Source organism: Nannobrachium achirus, assembly GCF_963921795.1.
Source record: "Nannobrachium achirus genome assembly, chromosome: 6".
NCBI lineage: Eukaryota > Metazoa > Chordata > Actinopteri > Myctophiformes > Myctophidae > Nannobrachium > Nannobrachium achirus.
Window position 1 is genome coordinate 36,017,245 of NC_137815.1, and position 18,942 is coordinate 36,036,186.

Here is an 18,942-nt window from a genome sequence, read left to right on the forward strand (position 1 = left end):
AAGCAAATAATTTTATGACAGATCTTTTGAGTGTCATCAAAGTTCCCTTTGAAAAAAGACACCGCCCACATAGGCATGCAGAATCAAGGTTATGGGTGTGACGTGACCGCACCACAGAGAATTTGAAGCCCCAGCCTTAGCAGTGGGGGACGGCACACTGGGGAGGCACTTTACCAATGCACCACCCGAGCACCCTATAAAATACTTCACTTTTCTGCAGAAGTGAAAGTCTGCATATATTGCAAACCCGGTCATGGGGGTTTTCATGAACCAGATAGATCAAATTCAATTTGGTTTTCTAATAACATTCCTTTAATACTCACATTTAAGTATTCAATCTCACTACCTAATTAGAATGGGGTCCCACATAGTGGGATGTGTGTGTGAATTACTAACTCTGGCTCCAGCAGTTGTTCAACTGTCTAAAAAACATAATACAACTAGAAGCAGACGGACAGACGGGTGAAAACATACTCTCGACTCTCGCCATGCCTCCGGCCGGGCAGAGACAACTATAGCACCGAGCGGCATGCCAAGCGCACACATGCGATGCACATTACACATGTGATGTTCACGTGATGTCATGAAAATAGAGTTTCACTAGTTAAAAAAATCCACATCACACCTCAGCTCTCGCCTGCCTTTCGGCCAGGCGGAGACAAAAATCAATAATGCTTCTGCCTACCCTATCCCTACCCTAACCCTAACCATCAATTTTTTCACCTTCAGATGTGTCTCTACTTCTCATAATCACAAAATGTTTACTAATTTTCCTCAAATAGTGGCCTGTAGGCCTTGCTGTAGGCAAGATGGCTGCCTGGGGCCCCACACAGTCAGGGCCGTGTTTTGCTGTGTTCTTTTTAAGCGATAGAGATAAAAAATAGGGATGGATGGATGGATGGATGGATGGACGGACAGACGGAAGACACCTGGGCAATAGGGACATGTGGGCACTTGGAGAGGTGGGCACATGGAGAATTGGGTACTAGGGACGTGGGTGCTAGGGACATGTGGGCACTTGGAGAGGCGGGCACCAGGACAACTGGGGAATAGGGCGGACACCTGGACAAGGAGAAAGTAGAGCCCTATAACCTTTTTTCCCTTTCCCTTTTCCCCCAAAGAGTTAGCACTGATAATGTTCTCACATGAAAGCTGAGCCCCAGATAACATCTGGGAGCAGTAGCGTGAGTTCTAGTGCTCCAAAGGGGCTAGGTGTGTCGGTGTCATGACTGGAAGCCGCTCTGTGAATAGCCTGACAGCATATTGAAGTTGGCTCTGCAATGGTGCAGGTGTATGGTTTCCTCACCTTTCATACCATTGTCTGTAAATGATATTGGTGTGTTGGTGTGAGAAATGATAGTCCATGGCGAGAGACTGACACCTACACTGTATACGTTTTATCTCCTTGATGCTTTGTTAAAGATTCAAATTCCATATACAACTGATATCACACAATAAGCGTCATCACAAGATTTATGTAAAACATGAAGATCGGCTGTCTTTTATGGTAAGAAGAAGGCATGGGGGATTTGTTCACACCACAAGACAATCTCTGGGCCTTTTTGGGGCGGGAGACCCCGGCTCAGAAAAGATATGGGTCGCCGGGGGCACGCGACCCAAGACTAGGGCAACACTGTCTACAAGCTGACAATGCGTCATTTTGTGAGTTGTGACGTGCTGTTGAGAGCTTGTAGATCTGCTATTTTTGCTGAAGAGATTTGGTGTAGATGTAAAAAAAAAAAAAAAAAAAGCGCACTAAGCATCTCAATTATTGAGGGTTATGGTTTAAGTGGTTAAAGTGAAGTGATTTTGATCAATTCCAAATATTATCAAAGTATTCTGCGGGTGGCACCCATGGATTGGACACCCACTTTGAGAAACACTGCCCTGTAGAACATCTTTTCTGTGCCAATGAAGTGCAGTTAATGTTCTCATGGTCTGTCATTTCAGCTTCAATATTAGGCTATTATTATTTTTAATTTAACAAGTGTAAGAGAGGCCACGCAGGCAGGCAAATGCATAATTTAGGTTCCTTTGTCCGCCAGTGTCACCCACCGAAAATAGCCGAAATGTTTTCGGCAGTATTGGACCAAGTATCTTATATTTACAATGGGCTTATTGCCGCATCCCAAGCCCGTCCACGCCCACTCTGACATCCACTCCAACTCTACTTCGACTCAACGGTAGGGAGAAGAACGTACTTTGTAGGGAGAAGAGCGTAAGGAATACCGCCCACAACCCTATGCCGTCCGCTCATTCGCTAGAGAGCAAGAGAGAGAGAGAGAGAGTCTCCGGTTACAAGAGGGAAGGGGGGGGGGGCGCTGCACAGAGAGAGAGAGAGAGAGAGAGAGAGAGAGAGAGACCCTAACCCTAGGATCAGGGCCGTCACTTGGGTATGGCAGGGGTATGCAGCTATATACCATACCCTGGGTCCAGGGGGTCCAGGGGGGAAGATGAAATAGCCAACCAGCAACCAAGCTTTTCTTCTGGAATTAACAAACTAGAATCCACTGTTACTGGGCTAGCTAGCCGAGAGCCTGTAGCTAGCTAGCCGAGAGCCTGTATCTTACAAGAAGTTGAAAATAAAACCTTGGCAGGCCTATTACAGTAACAATAATAACACAATTAGGCCAAAACTTTTTTTTAATTCAAAAAACTTTTTTTTTTTTTTTTTTTTTTTTTTACTTTTTTTTTTTTTTTTTTTTTTAAAAGGGCGTGGACTCTAGATGTGAGCGGCCCGAAGGGCCGCGAACCTCTAGTATTATATATCAGGCCTATACATGAGTCTGAATACCAAACGTTGTCTTTAACTTGAAGCAACTGGACCTGCTGTTGGCAGTGGAAGTACTCAGTTTGTTTTAAAAGTAAAAAAAGTTTTGTAAAAGTAAGGGCACGGTCACGCAGCTCATGCCACACCTTCATTCTACCTATGATTCTACCTATGCCGGTGAATTCTGCCAATGCATTTCAATGGGAATGGAGCGATTTACGGAAATCCGCAAATTGCAGCAAACCACTCCATTCCCATTGAAAAGCATTAGAAGAATCCACCCTCATAGGTTGAATACAATTGCAGTGTGACCGTGCCCTTATAGGTAGAAGTCCCATATTCAAAATGTATTTAAGTCAGTCAAAAGTCAAAATACTCAAAGTACCAAAAGTAAGCGTGCTCATTGTGCAGAATGTCCCACTTCACAAGTTCGCAATGTATTTTAAAAAATGTATTATTTTAAAATAGCAGATTCACAAGCTCACAATGCTTCGCATCGCGAAGGGCAAGGGCACTTGCAGATCTCAAGATGTTGTAGATCTGCTATTTTCTGCGAGACTACTGGCAGCAACTAAGGTAAATCCGGCTTAATTCCCGGTTCACCTTAATCCCTCACCACTCATCACGAGATTTGGAAAGTGAAACGAAAGCCTCCTCCCTCGAGCTGTGTGTGTTAGTCAGTGTGTGAACTGATACAGGTGCTTACCAACCTGTATAGCTTGCACAGCACAACGTCTTCCATTCAACAGTGTTTATAGGAGGAGATAGATTAGCTTTAATCTCCTTGTTGAAAAGATGTGTGCACAATGTGAGGCTGAGAGAGGAGGAGGAGAGGAGAGGAGGATGTGGGGTTGAACGGAACTGGAAGTGCGCCATGGGGCCACCAGGCCATGGCCTCTATGGGGGAACACTGCCATCCCCTGGCGAGGTGTCAGCGGTTCCACCACAACATCCAATATACAAAATGGGCATAACAACAATGATGGTTTAAAAAAAAAAAGAGAAAAAAAAGAAAAGAAATGTGCACCAAGCCACCAAATCAGCACTACGAATTATGTGGGTAGCCAATTAACCGATGCGCAAGCAGCGTTTTCAAACGATTTAAATATTGTATAATGTGAAGCTATACCCGTTGCAATATCAATATATTTGATTGCATCCTCATCCCAGCGACTGGAACATGCATAATATACATGGTAGCCACACTGTCCCAGCTGATCCCCGTCCCCATCCATCCATCATCCATCCATCCATCCAGCCAGCCAGCAGCTCTCCTCGGGCTCCGGGTTTTGCATCGCTCCTCAATTTGCATTTCTTCCTCACAATTTCCGACGTGCGACGAGAGTCCAGTCCAGCCGCTCCAGTCCAAACCAGCGGGCGTTCCGCGGCTCTATTGTATATGCATGTCTATGTAGGCGCCTCCACTTCCACAGCAATACGCACAGGGGTGGGGGAAAAAAACATTACAAATTCTGAATAATAATGTTGCCGAAGCTCGCTGAACGGGGACATTGAGGACATTCTATTTAATTTTTTTTATTTTGTCTTTTTTTGGTTGCGCACCGACGGAGACACGCACCGTCGTCGAGGTGAACGGGGCTCTAGATCGTGTCAGCACAGGGTTTACACTGTTTTCTTTTCTTTTCTTTTTCCTTGTGCTGTTTTATAATAACAACCAGACTGGTCTACCTTCCACCAGGCCGTCGCACAGATCCGTCTATTCGTTTACAGTTTGCTGTCGTGCGCCTTGGTGATCTGATACAAAAGACAGCCTTTGGAAATGTCGGAAGTGCTGCCTTTCAACGAAGAAAAAATGAGTCATTATGGAAATGAGGGCGACGAGGGACACCTTTCCTTCACCTGTCGCCTTCAAGACACCAACAACTTCTTCAACGGCTCGCAAAATAAACGGCCGCCGAAGCTCGGACAGATAGGCAGGAGCAAACGGGGTAATTATACCGTTATTGAGGCGTTTTTTTTTTTTTTTTGCATTAATGATGGTGATGTTTTCAATGCGCAGCGCACATACATGCACGCACGCACGCACGCACGCACGCACACACACACACACACACACACACACACACACACACACACACACACACAGTCTCACACACACACACACACACACACACACACACACACACACACACACACACACACACAGCTGATCATTACTATGGACAGTGTGACATATAGCCTATGTCTCCACATTCATCAGTGGGTTTCAAGCCTTTTAATATCAAGCTCCATTATTTATTCAGCATTTGAGCCACGGACCACCATTTGATGAGATTGAGCCTTTCAGACCCAAAACAACATTTTGTTGTCGTTGGATGAGATTGTGTCCACATTAATTCCATGCTGTATTGATGTGGTGCCAAAGGAGAGATAACAGGCCAACGTTTCAAAATAACAAATTCTCTAATTGTATTTGTGTAGACCTCTTGTAAATTAATTAATGCGTGATGTGTTTAACAATAATTTAACTAATCGAGTGTACAATGAAACGGTTTCATTTTACGCTCAAAAGAGTTAAAGATCTATAAGGGTGCATTTGGTTACCAACTCTCCATCATTTAGCTGGGGACCACCTGGAACCCCCATAAGGACCACTGGTGGTCCCCGGACCACTGGTTGAAAACCACTGATGCATGAACATGCTTCACCTTGACACTGTATAGGCCGTAAAGATGCAGAGGGAAAAGACCCGTTCACTGCATGTTGTCGAGTGTATGTGTGATTAGTGTTTTTACTCACATTGTGTTGGTTCGCACTGCAACACAAGTTCGATGCGCATAGTGCGCGTGCCGTGCGTGCTGGTAAATGCCTCCCGAATTAACGCGTCCACACAACAGAGTTGTTGCTGAATGAATGCCCTCTATTTCAGAATGAATGGTTTGAGATGCACATGTTTTTATTCAATTTGTTGGTCTAATTTACAAATTGTGTAGGCCTACAACACTGTGTGATAATGACTGAGAGAGATACGTGCAGTGTGACAGTCTGCGTGCACTCGTGCGTGCATCTTCGCGTGCGTGCGCGTGCGTTTGTGTGTGTTCTGCATGCCTAATTGAAACTCGTGAGATTCCACTTGTCCATGTCTCAGTTCATGACACATGCTCAAATCAACACACACACGCTCACGCACGCACCGCGCATGCACGCACACACATAAACGCGCGCACACACACACGCACACCTGACACACACACACACACACACACACACACACACACACACACACACACACACACACACATGCTTCTCCTCAAGCACTTAGCCTATGATATAGTAGGCTACATTAGTGATCATTTAATTTAGCTATACAGATTTATTTAATTCAGTGAAATTACCACTGAGAATTTTACTGTGTAGCAACAAACACATTCAACAGCAGTTACATATATACAGACATACATGCCACACACACACACACACACACACACACACACACACACACACACACACACACGCATGCACGCATGCACACATGCACGCACAATCTGCCCACTCTCATGCTCTCTCAGTCACACGCACGTGCCAAGCCACGCAACACACGCGCACGCCACTTCAGCTGGTACAGTGCAGAACTAATGGCACTGAGCAGCACTCGTGCCCCACTGTGAGTCGATTTGCAAGACGCCACATCGAGGCAACACCCCCCACCCCCACATTAACCACATGAACCCTATAGCAGCAGTGTCCCTATTCTAATAGGGGCAGAACATTTGCAGAAAATAGCCGATCTACAATCTCATGAATCGGCGTGAGCTTGTAGACGGGCGTTTGTCGGCGAAGAGATTCGGTGTTAGAAAGAGAGTGTGCTAAGGGGGCACGGTGACGCAGTCGGTAGCGCTGTCGCCTTACAGCTAGAAGGTTCCAGGTTCGATTCCCGCCGGGGACGCAGGGGGCATGTTCTCACCCCTACGTCGTCAGTGCCCATACCCTTGGGGAAAGGGCCTTTCTGTGTGGAGTTTGCATGTTCTCCCCGTGTCCCCTTGGGTATTCTCACAATAAACATGCAGTAATCCTGGTCTCTATACTGCCTCCGCCTGGTCAGCCGGGGCGCCTGAGGAGGGGAAAGGAACTGGTTGGAATAACGTGATCCTTCCACACACTATGTTCTACCGGGGAACCCCCCCCCCCCCCCCCCCCCTGTCAGGTGATAAGAAGCGGCATGCTCACTCCTCGTGCATTGAAGGAAGCATGAGCTCAGTTCAGGGCTCTTCCCAGGTTGGCAGAGGGAGAGTAGCGCCCAGGATTACAGGTTAGGCAATTGGCACTGGGAAGAAAATGTGTTACAAAATTGTGGGCTAAAGATTTTGTTAAAGAAAAGGACACTAGAGCCAGCCATGCAACCCAAGGTTGGGATCCGGGACCAAAGGAACCAGATCCAACATTGAGGAAACAGGAATCGGTTCCATCACACTTGGATTCTGCAACTACAATACCTGTGGTTCTCAAACTTTTTAATTTCAAGGACCACCATAACTCTTAGTGTACAAATTAAGACAACATACAAAGTAAGATACGCTTACAGGTCCACTTGGTTCATTTGTACATGCTCAGAGTTACAGACTTCTATAAGGGTTCATTTGATAGGAATCGTTAAGGAACCAGGATCATTAAAATCCTAAAGGATCCCTAGCCTGGAATCCAGATTGATTTGCTACGTTCAGACTTTCTATCATGTAGGCTAGTCCGGAATTGTCTCTGAGTTTTACATTGGACAACGCTGGTCCCGTCACCCCACAGACCAATCAGAAGCCGCGGTTTGTTTTCTCCCATGTGTGCACAGAGATAGGAGGCTTTCCAGACTGTGAATCAGTTTGAATGGTTAACCCCCCCCCCCCCCCTTGTCATCCACAGTTATCGAGGACGAGACCGGCGACGATGAGGCGCTGAAAAATGATTCCAAGACCCCCACAGAGGCTTAAAGAACCCAACGCCATCATCCAGCCTGAAACACCACCCCCATCCCCCACCATGCCCCCGCCCCCCAAAAAAGACACTCTTTAAAAAAGAATAAACTAAAAGATAATATGATTTTTATGGCGATATTTACCAGTTTTAATCCAAAGACACTGTATATAAGCACTTTTCTCTCATGTGGCAGCAGGCAGCACTTCTTCCACACCTCCTCCTCCCCCTCCCCCCTCCTCCGTGACAACACACGCTGGCAGGGGCTCGGCGACGGAGGGCTACGGTGGTGATGGAACCCCCCACCCCTCCCCCCACCTCCAGGTGGACCCCCCCTCCTCCCCCCCAACACACAAACAAACAAACAAACAGACACACACATACCCTTCGATCGGATCGGAGGGGGCTTCATTATCCCAGAAGAAGCGAAGGCAGCGACATAAGGGATGATGTTGATGGGGAGGAAGAGGAGGGGTGGGGGGGGGGATTACTTTCTTTCTCGATCGGCGGAAGGAGACGGGGCTTGTCTGTCTCGAATGCAGATATCAGGGACAGGATGCGGATAAACGAGTATTATACGATGCTCCGGCGACTATAAAAGCACACACCTGCACATAGTATGTTATATCAGTCCAACAAACAACAAACCATGGTAAACCATTCTTTCTTGCTCTTCAGTTTTTTTGGTCAGAGTTTTGGGCTTACCGCTCTGCGAGTTGAGCGAGAGTGTACATATATATACGAGGAGGGGAAAAAAGCCCTTATTTTCTTGCACAAAGTGGGAAGCTGGTTACAAAAAAATGGGTTTGTTGTTCTCTTGTTCTGTATAGAAGATCTTTATTTATTGACCCTCTGGAATAATGTCTTTTTGCAGTGACTCAAAGGCCCGACGGCGCGACGGGAGTGTTTTTTTGTATGTTGAGGAGAAACCCTGACCGAATGAAAGTGACTACCTTTTTTTTTGTTTTGTTTTGTTTTTTACTTACGAATTCTCAATGTTGCCTGAGTGTATTTTGTTACCATACTTTGCAGCTACAAATCATTTATATACAGCGTAACCTCCCACCTGTTTGTAAAGCTTTTCCCAGGAATCTTTCACCTGGAATATGGTTGATACTGTACTGTAAACTTGACTGTACAACACGCCCCTACTGATGATATACTATTTATATTGCATTGTGCATTATCGTGTGTGCCAAATCTCATGAGGGATATACTTATTACCTATTGTTATGACTTGTTCTTTTTTCTTTTCTTTTTTTTGTGCTTTATACAATTTTATTTTACTTGTACAATTTAGTTGTTTTGTTGGGTTGCCATTTTTTAGGGCTCTTTCTTAAAAAAAAAAGAAACACTGAAATACCAACTCATGCATGGCAAAAATGTGGAAAATCATGCATGCACGGCAGATACGTTCCGAAACTTGTGTATTATTGAAGAACACCTCGTTATACAGCTTTGAATGACAAAAACCTTGAGAAAAAAAAAAACTTAAATTCTGCGTTGTACTGTACTGGTTCACACTGATTTGTACAGTGGCCTAATATCTTGTAATAAAGATTCCGAAGAAGTAATAACCCAACGCTTACTGTGCTGATTGTGGCTTTTATGTTGACCTAGGATTTAATCAGATTTGGCAGTTTTTTTCCCCTTTCTTTTTAAACGGGTGTGGAACAAAATAGAAACGTTGTTTTTGCACTCGAAGAAAATTGTAGACGACAGGGAAACAACGGCAGCAGAGGTTTTTGGATACGATCAATGTTCATTCTACTGTGCTGGCTGTCGTTTGACTCGAGAGAGTGCCTATCTGGGCTCGCTGAAGAAGAAGGAAGGGTCACGTCAGCATTTCTTTCCGTGAGAAAAGAGCATTCCCTCTATTCAACGGAAATGATCAGATAAGGACGGCAACAGGACTAACAGGAAAGATGAGGAAGTAATTCCTAATGAAGCAGCATCTACTATTCAACTCGTCGCGGTGATTTACTTTGAAGGAGACTCGGGGACCTTGAGCCGTGTGTGACAATGACTGCGTGTCGGTCGACAGACAGCGTGCCATCGCGCGTGCCATTCTCCTCCAGGAGAACAAACGCACACTGCTGCTCTTGCCCCAAAGCAATGAAACCGCCGCCTGCTGCGCCTGAGAAGAAATCTCAGCTCATCTCTTTTAAACCGTGAAGTCCCGCCCTTTAACTGGGTTGCCACGGACATCTAAACTGTGTGGGAGCAGAGCAGCTCACCAGTGCAGCCACCCAGGCATGCGAGGAACATTGATGAGACGTGACATTTTCCAACTCCGCTGTGGCGACTAAATGATTCATGTTATATGTGACGGGCCTGTCAGCAACACAGTGTTTTTAAAACGCGTACTAGCTGCCGGGGAGGGATGGGTGGCCGCCTGGAACGCACACTCAACGTGTATTATATACATACTGTATACCGACACATAGGGCACATACACACCTGCTTTACCTCTTAACTGTAGAGCTGAAGTGTGCCTGGAGGGAGCCCTGGACTGTGTTTTACACTTAAACCCCATAGTCCCTCGCTGCAGGGCTCTATGCCTGTGTCTTTTCAGTTTTCACTGTTATCTGTTACGACAATACGGATGCTGGGGATTTAAGTGGTTGAAGGACTAGTTCACCCAAAAAAAATACGTATTTTCTATCAATTACACACCCATGAAGCCTTGAGTTTATGGAGATTTATTTTTTGTTTCTGTTGCATTCCTAAGCCAATCATTTGATGACTGGCGGAGTCAAGGAGACTCCTACCAGAGATTTTAGCATCTTTCCACCAGTCATCAAATTCTTGGCTTATAGGAATGTGACGAAAACTAAAAGATGAATTCAAGGCTTCATGGGATGTGTAATTGATGGAAATAAGTAATTATTCTCTGCGTGAACTACACCTTTAAGCCTTTTTGTGCGTGTTGAGAATCAGCCACTTTCTTTCGGAGAGAGAAATGGTCATACGACAAAGTATAAATTAGGATTTACTCTTCTCTGCCCCCTCCCTCCCTCTCCCTATCCCTCTCCCTCCAGTCTTCTTGACAGACATGAAAGGGACTGCCTGGGCTGGCTACCATGGTAACAGATGCACCTTGCACTCGACGGGTGCTGATGCTGCTTGGCGGTGGTGGTGGTGGTGGGTTCGGTGCAGCATCCTCATCCTCCTCCACCCAGCATCAGAGCACAGCTTGATACCATCGCTATCTTTAATGGAATGTTCTCCGTCCTCTTATCTTTTAACCCCCTTCTCTCAAGACCCCCCCGTGACCGCATTATCCTGCCAAAATAGTACACCTCCCCCCCTCCCCTCCAAGACGGTACACAGTCAACCGTGACAAAGGGCGCTTTTTACACAAGTATTGGATAACAGCCTATCCTCCCTCCCATACCGGCCGATGATAGCCTCCTCTTCTGTGTTACATTTTAACACTGCAATGGATTAGATTTCTTTTTTCTTTTTTTTTCTGTCTGCCAGATATACTTTCATTCCAAAACAATGCAGCACTCTTGGTGTGGGTGGTCCCAGCATCATCGTGTTTCTGTTACATTTACATTTTACACTGTAAAACACCAGGGCCAGTTGCTTAACAATATTGTAAAAGAGAGGATAGAACATTCAATCCCAATTCTACAATGGACAACATTGGAAATTGTAATTTACTTGCATTTACAGTATATACTGTAGCCTTTATCAAAGGGGCTTTACATGGATTGTGCATTACATTCACCCATTCACACACACATTCATACACCGATGGTGGTGGAAACCATGCAAGGCACCAACCTGCTCATCGGGAGCAATTAGAGGTTCAGTGTCTTGCTCAAGGACACTTCGACACTAACGCTGGGGGAGCCCAGGTGTATTTGTTATGATATGAAAGCAGTTTGCAACTTGTCTCCTGTTAGGGGTCCACCCTATGTTCCCCAGGTTTTATGTTTGTTCCCCAGCATTAGTTTTACTGAGGTTAGGGTTAGGGTTAGGGTGTACGGTCCCATCAAACCAGACGTACCAGAGATCTCCGTCCGCAATATATGATAAATCATGAGGCCATAAAATAATCTGCAACAATCCCAGGACCTTTGTGATTCAACATTTGTCCAATGACAATGCAACTTACCTTTTTTCCTCTGTTGTCATGATGTATTTGATAAGATGTGTGCCTTTATTATCTGTTCCTGCCTTGCCTTTTTGCCAAGAGTGCCTGCTTTTTCATAACTACCTCGGTAGCACTGTAACCTTATAGCCATACATTCAGATACTCCACCCTTCATATCACCTATAATGCTGTGTGTCATATGCCTATATGGCACTGGTTATCACCATGGGGTCCGGGGACCCCCCAGGGGTCCTTGAGGAAATTCCAGGGACTCCACAGCTAAATGATCGATAGGAAAATGGATATACGTGCCTGTGAGAATGTAAAAATGGAACCATTTGTACACTCTGGCCTAATTAAATTAAAGGAGAATTGCTTTTGCTTTTTTTTAAACAAGAAAAAGGAATTGTCGAGCAATACAAATAAGCGATTTAACGTAAAATCCCACTGCTGAATAAAATAAAAATGTAGTGATCATTCATGGACATCATAACATTTTATTAACGTGGTAAGACAGCCCGGAATTCTCCTTTAACACAGAAGATGTCATCATCATCATCATCATAACCTTTATTTCAGCTGGGAGTACAGTTGAGGGGCAGGCCCTCATCTTCAATAACTGTTACATTACGGATTGCGGTCCCAGAGATAAAAATATAATGGGGTCTGTGGCCTAATGCATATCAAACAGGGAGTCTTTTGAATTTAAAAAGGGGTGAGAATCACTGGCCTGTGCTGTCTCTTGTGATTCTTGTATGTCTATGTACTTCATTCTTTATGGCTATATACAACCGGTCTGGGTTCTCCAACATTACTTCTGAGACTCCTACATTCAATCCCTCATCGCACACCCTCGGGTACAGGACTATGTAGTATATATTAATTTGGGGGTCCATGATGACATGCAAATGTTTGAGAACAAACAACTGTTGGGTTTAATCTCTACCTTGAGAATAGAGTCAACCCAAAGACACCAAAAAAAGTTTGTTTCACAAACAATATGACACGGTTAGATTTGATAATATGATTCTTTCAATTCAGAGAGAAACCATACAAGGTTACAGTATGCAGGCAGATAGCTATTTCTCCTGGATGGTAAAAAGTTTCTCTAAAAAAACAACGGAATGGAAAGGCATTATAGCATGATATCAGATGTTACAATGCATCACGTAATATAGGGAGTGCCAGCGCAGGCCCAGTACATTCTCCGGCCTTGACCAAAGACGAGTGACAAGACAAAATACATAGTCGTGGAATAACAGTAGACTAGATCGTCTCTGGGTCCAGCAGGTTGTCAGCTTTTGACAGAAACAAAAAAAATATCCATGATTTCAAGTCTCCATGCGGTGAGTTATCGATAGAAAAAAGTAATTTTGGGGGTGAACTATCGCTTTTTAAGGCGAATGCAACATTCATTTGACATGCACAATTCAGAATCTAATGTGCTAATGATTATAAAAATAGATCTAACAACTACATTTAGGAAGCAAGCCCAAACAAGCAACTTACACTTTAGAAACAACCCGTAACCCGCAACTAACCAATAATTTACAAGCAACTTTACAGGAAGAGAAGCCCAAAATCACTTATAATAGGCGGACATGGCAACCCATGGAAATGTGTTTATTGAGCTGCACATCTTTATTGAGTCTGTTCCACAACGTTATGCTCCTGCCAATGTTATACAATCTTTGTTTGGCATTTGTTCTGGTTCTTACTTTTATGTGTTATATAAACACTGCATGACAGGTGTGGTAGGGGCCAGAGAAAAAGAGGGTGACAGAGAGAGGGGGTGGGGGGGAGTAAAAGAAGGACAGCAGCTAGAGAGAGAGAGAGAGAGAGAGTGAGAGAGAGAGAGAGAGAGAGAGAGAGAGAGCGAGAGAGAGGAGGAGAGGGGATGATCGAGACACAGGGCAGGGGTAGCAACGTTGCCAGATCGTGCGAGATAAATAACTATAAGCAACCAGGTCTATGAAAACAAGCAGTCGTGTAAAGTAAGTAAGTACCTTTACTCAATTACTTTTTCTTTTGAGGTATTTTATTGCTTTACTTGAGTATTTCCAATTAATTTCCTATACTTTTACTTCTACAATGTGTCACGATGGAACGCATTGTGAGCATGTAGATCTGCAATTGTCATGTATTATTTTGTTGAGAGTGGGGGGGAGGGCATGCACCTACCGCAGGTGGTGAACTCGAAGAAAACAAGCACTCCTTTTTTAATCTGTGTGGTATTTCAATCATATCGTATATACTGTGTACAGGGGCGTCACAAGGGGGGGAGTGGGACTGAGTTACTAAGGCCCAAGGTGGAGGGCCCTGGAATTATTGTATACTTTAGCTATTGAAAAATAGCAGATCTACAAGCTCACAGCGCTGCAAGCTTGTAGATCTGCTATTTTTGAAAAGTTGTGAAAATGTGTGCAAATCTTTGAATTTATGTATTTTTTAAGCAAACATTTGTAACTCAAATTTTGCTTCTGGGTGGTCCCTGGAACTAAATATTTTGAGATGGCGGTCCGTGGCCAAATACATATAATTGTGGGGGTCCTTCACATGAAAAAGGTTTGAGCACCACTGACATAGAAACATCAAAAAACCTTAGAAGGATTTTAAACATTTTCACGATTCTTCTAAAATAGCAGATCTACAAGCTCGCAGCGCAGCACTCAGTGCCACGCTGTGACCTTGTATATCTGCTATTTTTCAACAGTTAAAGTACCCAGGGACCAGAATTTGGTGCGACACCCCTGACTGTGTATGATACTGTTTTTTCCCCAAAAACGCAACCCGCAACTAACTAATATTTACAAGTGTTTTACCTGGGAAAAAAGCCCAAAATCGCTTAATAATAAGCAGACATGGCAACACTGGGCAGGGGGTGCATTTATAGGACACTGACACAGGTGGGGGAAACCACGCCTTCCAATATGTTGGGTGCACACACACACACACACACACAGAGACACATGCACAGATTGCCCACATGAACGCACGCACGCACGCACGCACGCATGCACGCACGCACGCACATATCTACAGATTTGTTCCCTGAGACTGAGTTTTTTCATAAACTAGAGTGTGGCACAAAGCTGTAGATCTTCCATATTTCTGCTATTTTTTAAGGAAAAAAAAGAACACAAAGCGCCTGTAATTACAGTACGTGACCAAAATAGGGAATCCAGTTCTAAAGTGATTAATGAGTTTGTGCCCTTTTAGTGTGGTATAACTGCTGCTGATATACTGCCAGTGGTGGAAAAGTACTCACATTTTATACTTGAGTAAAAGTATCAATACTGCAATGTAGAAATACTCTGTTACAAGTAAAATACCAGAATTAAAAATATACTTGATTAAAAGTACAAAAGTATTGGTACTTAAAGTACCAAAAGTAAAAGTACAAAATGTTTGAAAATAGCAGATTCACAAGCTCACAGCGTGTCGCATCGCGACAGGTTGTGAGCTTGTAGATCGGCTATTTTCAAATAGCCTATAGGTAAGAAATAGGGCTAAATTGGTTAATGTATGTTTTGTAATATTATAATTTATAACTGAAAAGTAACTAGTAACTAAAGTTTTCAAATAAATGTAGTGGAGTAAAAGTACATTAATTGGATCCGAAATGTAGTGGAGTAGAAGTAAAAGTATTGGAAATTGGAAATACTCAAGTAAAGTACAAATACCTCAAAGTTGTACTTAAGTACAGTACTTAAGTAAATGTACTTATAGTTACTTTACACCACTGTATACTGCAAACAAACACGCAGTGTATCGTTGCCATCGGGCAGAAACCTCTTATCTACATATTTTAACTTAGTGTGTTTTTCTGGGGGGAAATTAATGCCATGTACTTGATCATATCTGGTAGATCTGCTACTCTGAATGTGAATCCTGAAAAGTAGGCCTAACAGTTTTGCAAATAATGAGGTTTCCACGCGACAGAGATGATATTTATTCTGTGGTGTCAGGTTGTCAAATAAACCTGTTGATAACTGAAGAAACTGTCTTCTTTCTTTAGAGATCTTGAATGTAGATTTTCCTTTTTGACAGGAGTACAGTATGTGCTTTCATTGCTGTGGTTGTTTTCACTGTCTGGCACTATAGGCAGTGGTGTAAAGTACAATTTTCAGTACTTTTACTTCTACCCCACTACATCTTAAAGGAAAATATTGTACTTTTACTCCACTATAATTATATGAAAACTTTATTTACTATAGTTACTTCAGCCCTATTTCAGCCATTTGAAAATAGATCTACAAGCTCCCAATGCGTCGCGACATTGTGAGCTTGTAGATAGATTTTAATAATGCACATACATGCATTCCATACATCCATAGACTGTAAAAGAATATGGGCGGTGGGAACCTTCATCGGACAGATCCATGTTTATGACATGACTTTAGAGATACTGTGTACTGCTTTGTGTGATTTTAGGCCAAAATCTGTGGAAGCAGTGTCCAAAAATGTGTTTAGCAAAAATCGGCCTGATGGTGATGCTAGAAGAGGGCCATGTGAGAAATGAGGGGTGGAGGTTGTGATTTGCCATCCAAGGACTGTGTGTGCAACTGGTAAAAGCAAACCTAGCCCAACCGTACCCTCCCCTGACCCTTCTTTGTACTTTCCTACTGTATATATTCTTTATTTATTTTCTTCCCTTTTTTTCCCCTGACTATATCTACTGCATAGTACTGTGTTCTATCCGTCTGTCATTCAATGTTATATGAGATACTTCAATGGTTTCCTGTGGAAATAAGCCAAGTGCTTTTCTAGGATCTCCTTTTAGTTGACCAAACCTAAACAAACCTAGCCCAGCCCTACCCTCCCCTGCCCCTTCTTTGTATATACTTACTGTTTGTTTAGACTTACTGTTTTCTTTTTTGTTCTTTCATTTTATTTTATTTACATATCTACTGCATAGTACTGTGTTCTATTCGTCTGTCATTCAATGTTATATGAGATACTTAAATGGTTTCCTGTGGAAATAAGCTTAGTCTTTTCTAGGATCTCCTTTTAGTAGACCTTGTACCAGTGAACTGTACCGTCATGAAACAGTACCTTTTCCTATGCAAACTTCAAATAAAGTCTTCAATCAATCAAACCATGTACCATTGAACTGTACCGTCATGAAACTGTACCTTTTCCTATGCAAACTTATAATAAAGTAAGTCTTCAATCAATCAATCAATCAATCAATGCAAAGTTTGGCATTGTTTGGCATTGATAGGGCCAACAGTGGCAGAGATATGAAAAGTGTACCGTGACGTGACTGACTGACAGCCGGTGGAGATTTTCATAGTAACTGCGACCTGGCAGTCACAATTAAGGCATATAATGCTTATTAACCAGGGATCCTTTAAGTATATTTTGATGTCGACACTTTTGTACTTTTACTTAAGTGCATTTTAAGATGTCTTTTTTGGGGCGGGGGGCTTTTATGTCTTTATTGATAGGACAGTAGACTGACAGGAAATGGGGGGAGAGATGGGGAGTGACATGCGGCAAAGGTCATCCGGATCAGGAATCGAACGAGCGACGCTGCCAGGCATCCATGCCTATGTGGCAATGCCTAAGTGGTATACGCCTGGACCAGTAGGCCAGCGGGTGCCCCCAACTCAAGTGCATTTTGAATACAGGACTTCTACCTGTGACAGAGTATTGTGTGTACATTGCAGTATTAATACCTTTGCTTATAAGTAAAACATGAGTACTTCTTCCATCAATGGCACTGACTGGGTGATCTCGCCAACCTTGGAAAATGGAAAACAGCTCAGTGATCTTTGTGCCCGAAAAGATTGGCCACCCCTGGTGTGGATACATTTTCCAGGACCAACATTTCCACTTCTCTCTAATTCTTCTCAGAGGTTTCTCAGAGGTCGACATTGTGAATTCCCAGCAGAGCACCTTGGAACAAGAGAATACCTGATCCTAATACTGAAGGCTCCTGCATAACACGCACGCACGCACGCACGCACGCACGCACGCACGCACGCACGCACGCACGCACGCACGCACGCACGCACGCACGCACGCACGCACGCACGCACGCACGCACGCACGCACGCACGCACGCACGCACGCACGCACGCACGCACGCACGCACGCACGCACGCACGCACACACACACACACACACACACACACACACACACACACACACACACACACACACACACACACACACACACACACACACACACACACACACGTGTGTGCCACATACCTATTGTATGCCATGCACATACTACTAAGTCTGCATCACACAAAACCCCATTGATTCAGCCAGAGAGAGGAGATGATTTTCCCATTGATTGGGGATTGTATCTTAGATTACCGCAGGCATTTCCCCTAAACTCAGCAAGAAAGACCAAGGTCCATTTCAGAATAGCTCTATATGCCTTCCATGTTATTATTATCATTATTATTATTATTATGCAGATTAAATGTTGAGGTTCTCTCTGGGAGTAACAAGGATGGATAGGATCAGGAACAAATTCATCCGAGGACATGCAGAGCATGTTAGATGTTTTGGAGATAAAGCCAGAGAGGCCAGACTATGGTTTGGACGTACAGAGGAGGGATAGTGAGTAGAGTGAGTAGTAGTAGGCCTAGAGCAGTGGTTCTCAACCTGTGGGTCGGGACCCCCAGAGGGGTACCCAAATAATTTTTTTGGGGGGTCCCCAGATGTTTAGCTAAATGTTAACATTGTTTTCTCACTCAACAGTAAGCAGATAAACATACTGTATAAGCATATATACATGGTATCTGCAGATGACAATTTAACCCATTTAGGACTAAAGGTGGTTGCACACTGCTGCGTTTTTCGTTGCGAAATGCGTTTTTCAGGACAAGGAGAGAGAGGGAGATAGAGAGAGCAAGGGACTGAGTGGTGCGCGAAACGGGCGGCAGTGTGCAAACGTGACTGACATAACGTGAGGTTGATTTTTTTATTTGCGTTCTCCGAAATTCACTCCGATATTCGGCCCGAAAAACGCAGCAGTGTGCAACCAGCTTAAGTCCGATTTGAATAAAGCCTTAAAGACCTATGTCCGATTTTGAAAATGACCCACTGTTTCTGGAAAACGTATTGGTCCAACATATTGGTCAAATTATCAGAAATTGTGAAAATAGCAGATCTGCATGCTCAC

General features: G+C 43.9%; 1 protein-coding gene across 1 annotated transcript; it reads left to right on the forward strand.

Moving 5' to 3' along the window:
* Positions 1 to 4,550: 4,550 nt before the first annotated feature.
* camk2n1a (calcium/calmodulin dependent protein kinase II inhibitor 1a) lies at positions 4,551 to 7,710 on the forward strand (the record flags this gene model as incomplete). Its single annotated transcript, XM_080729030.1, has 2 exons — positions 4,551 to 4,719; positions 7,643 to 7,710. The coding sequence occupies 2 exons, from the start codon at positions 4,551 to 4,553 to the stop codon at positions 7,708 to 7,710; spliced, it is 237 nt and encodes a 78-aa protein (XP_080585156.1).
* Between the last annotated feature and the right edge of the window lie 11,232 nt (positions 7,711 to 18,942).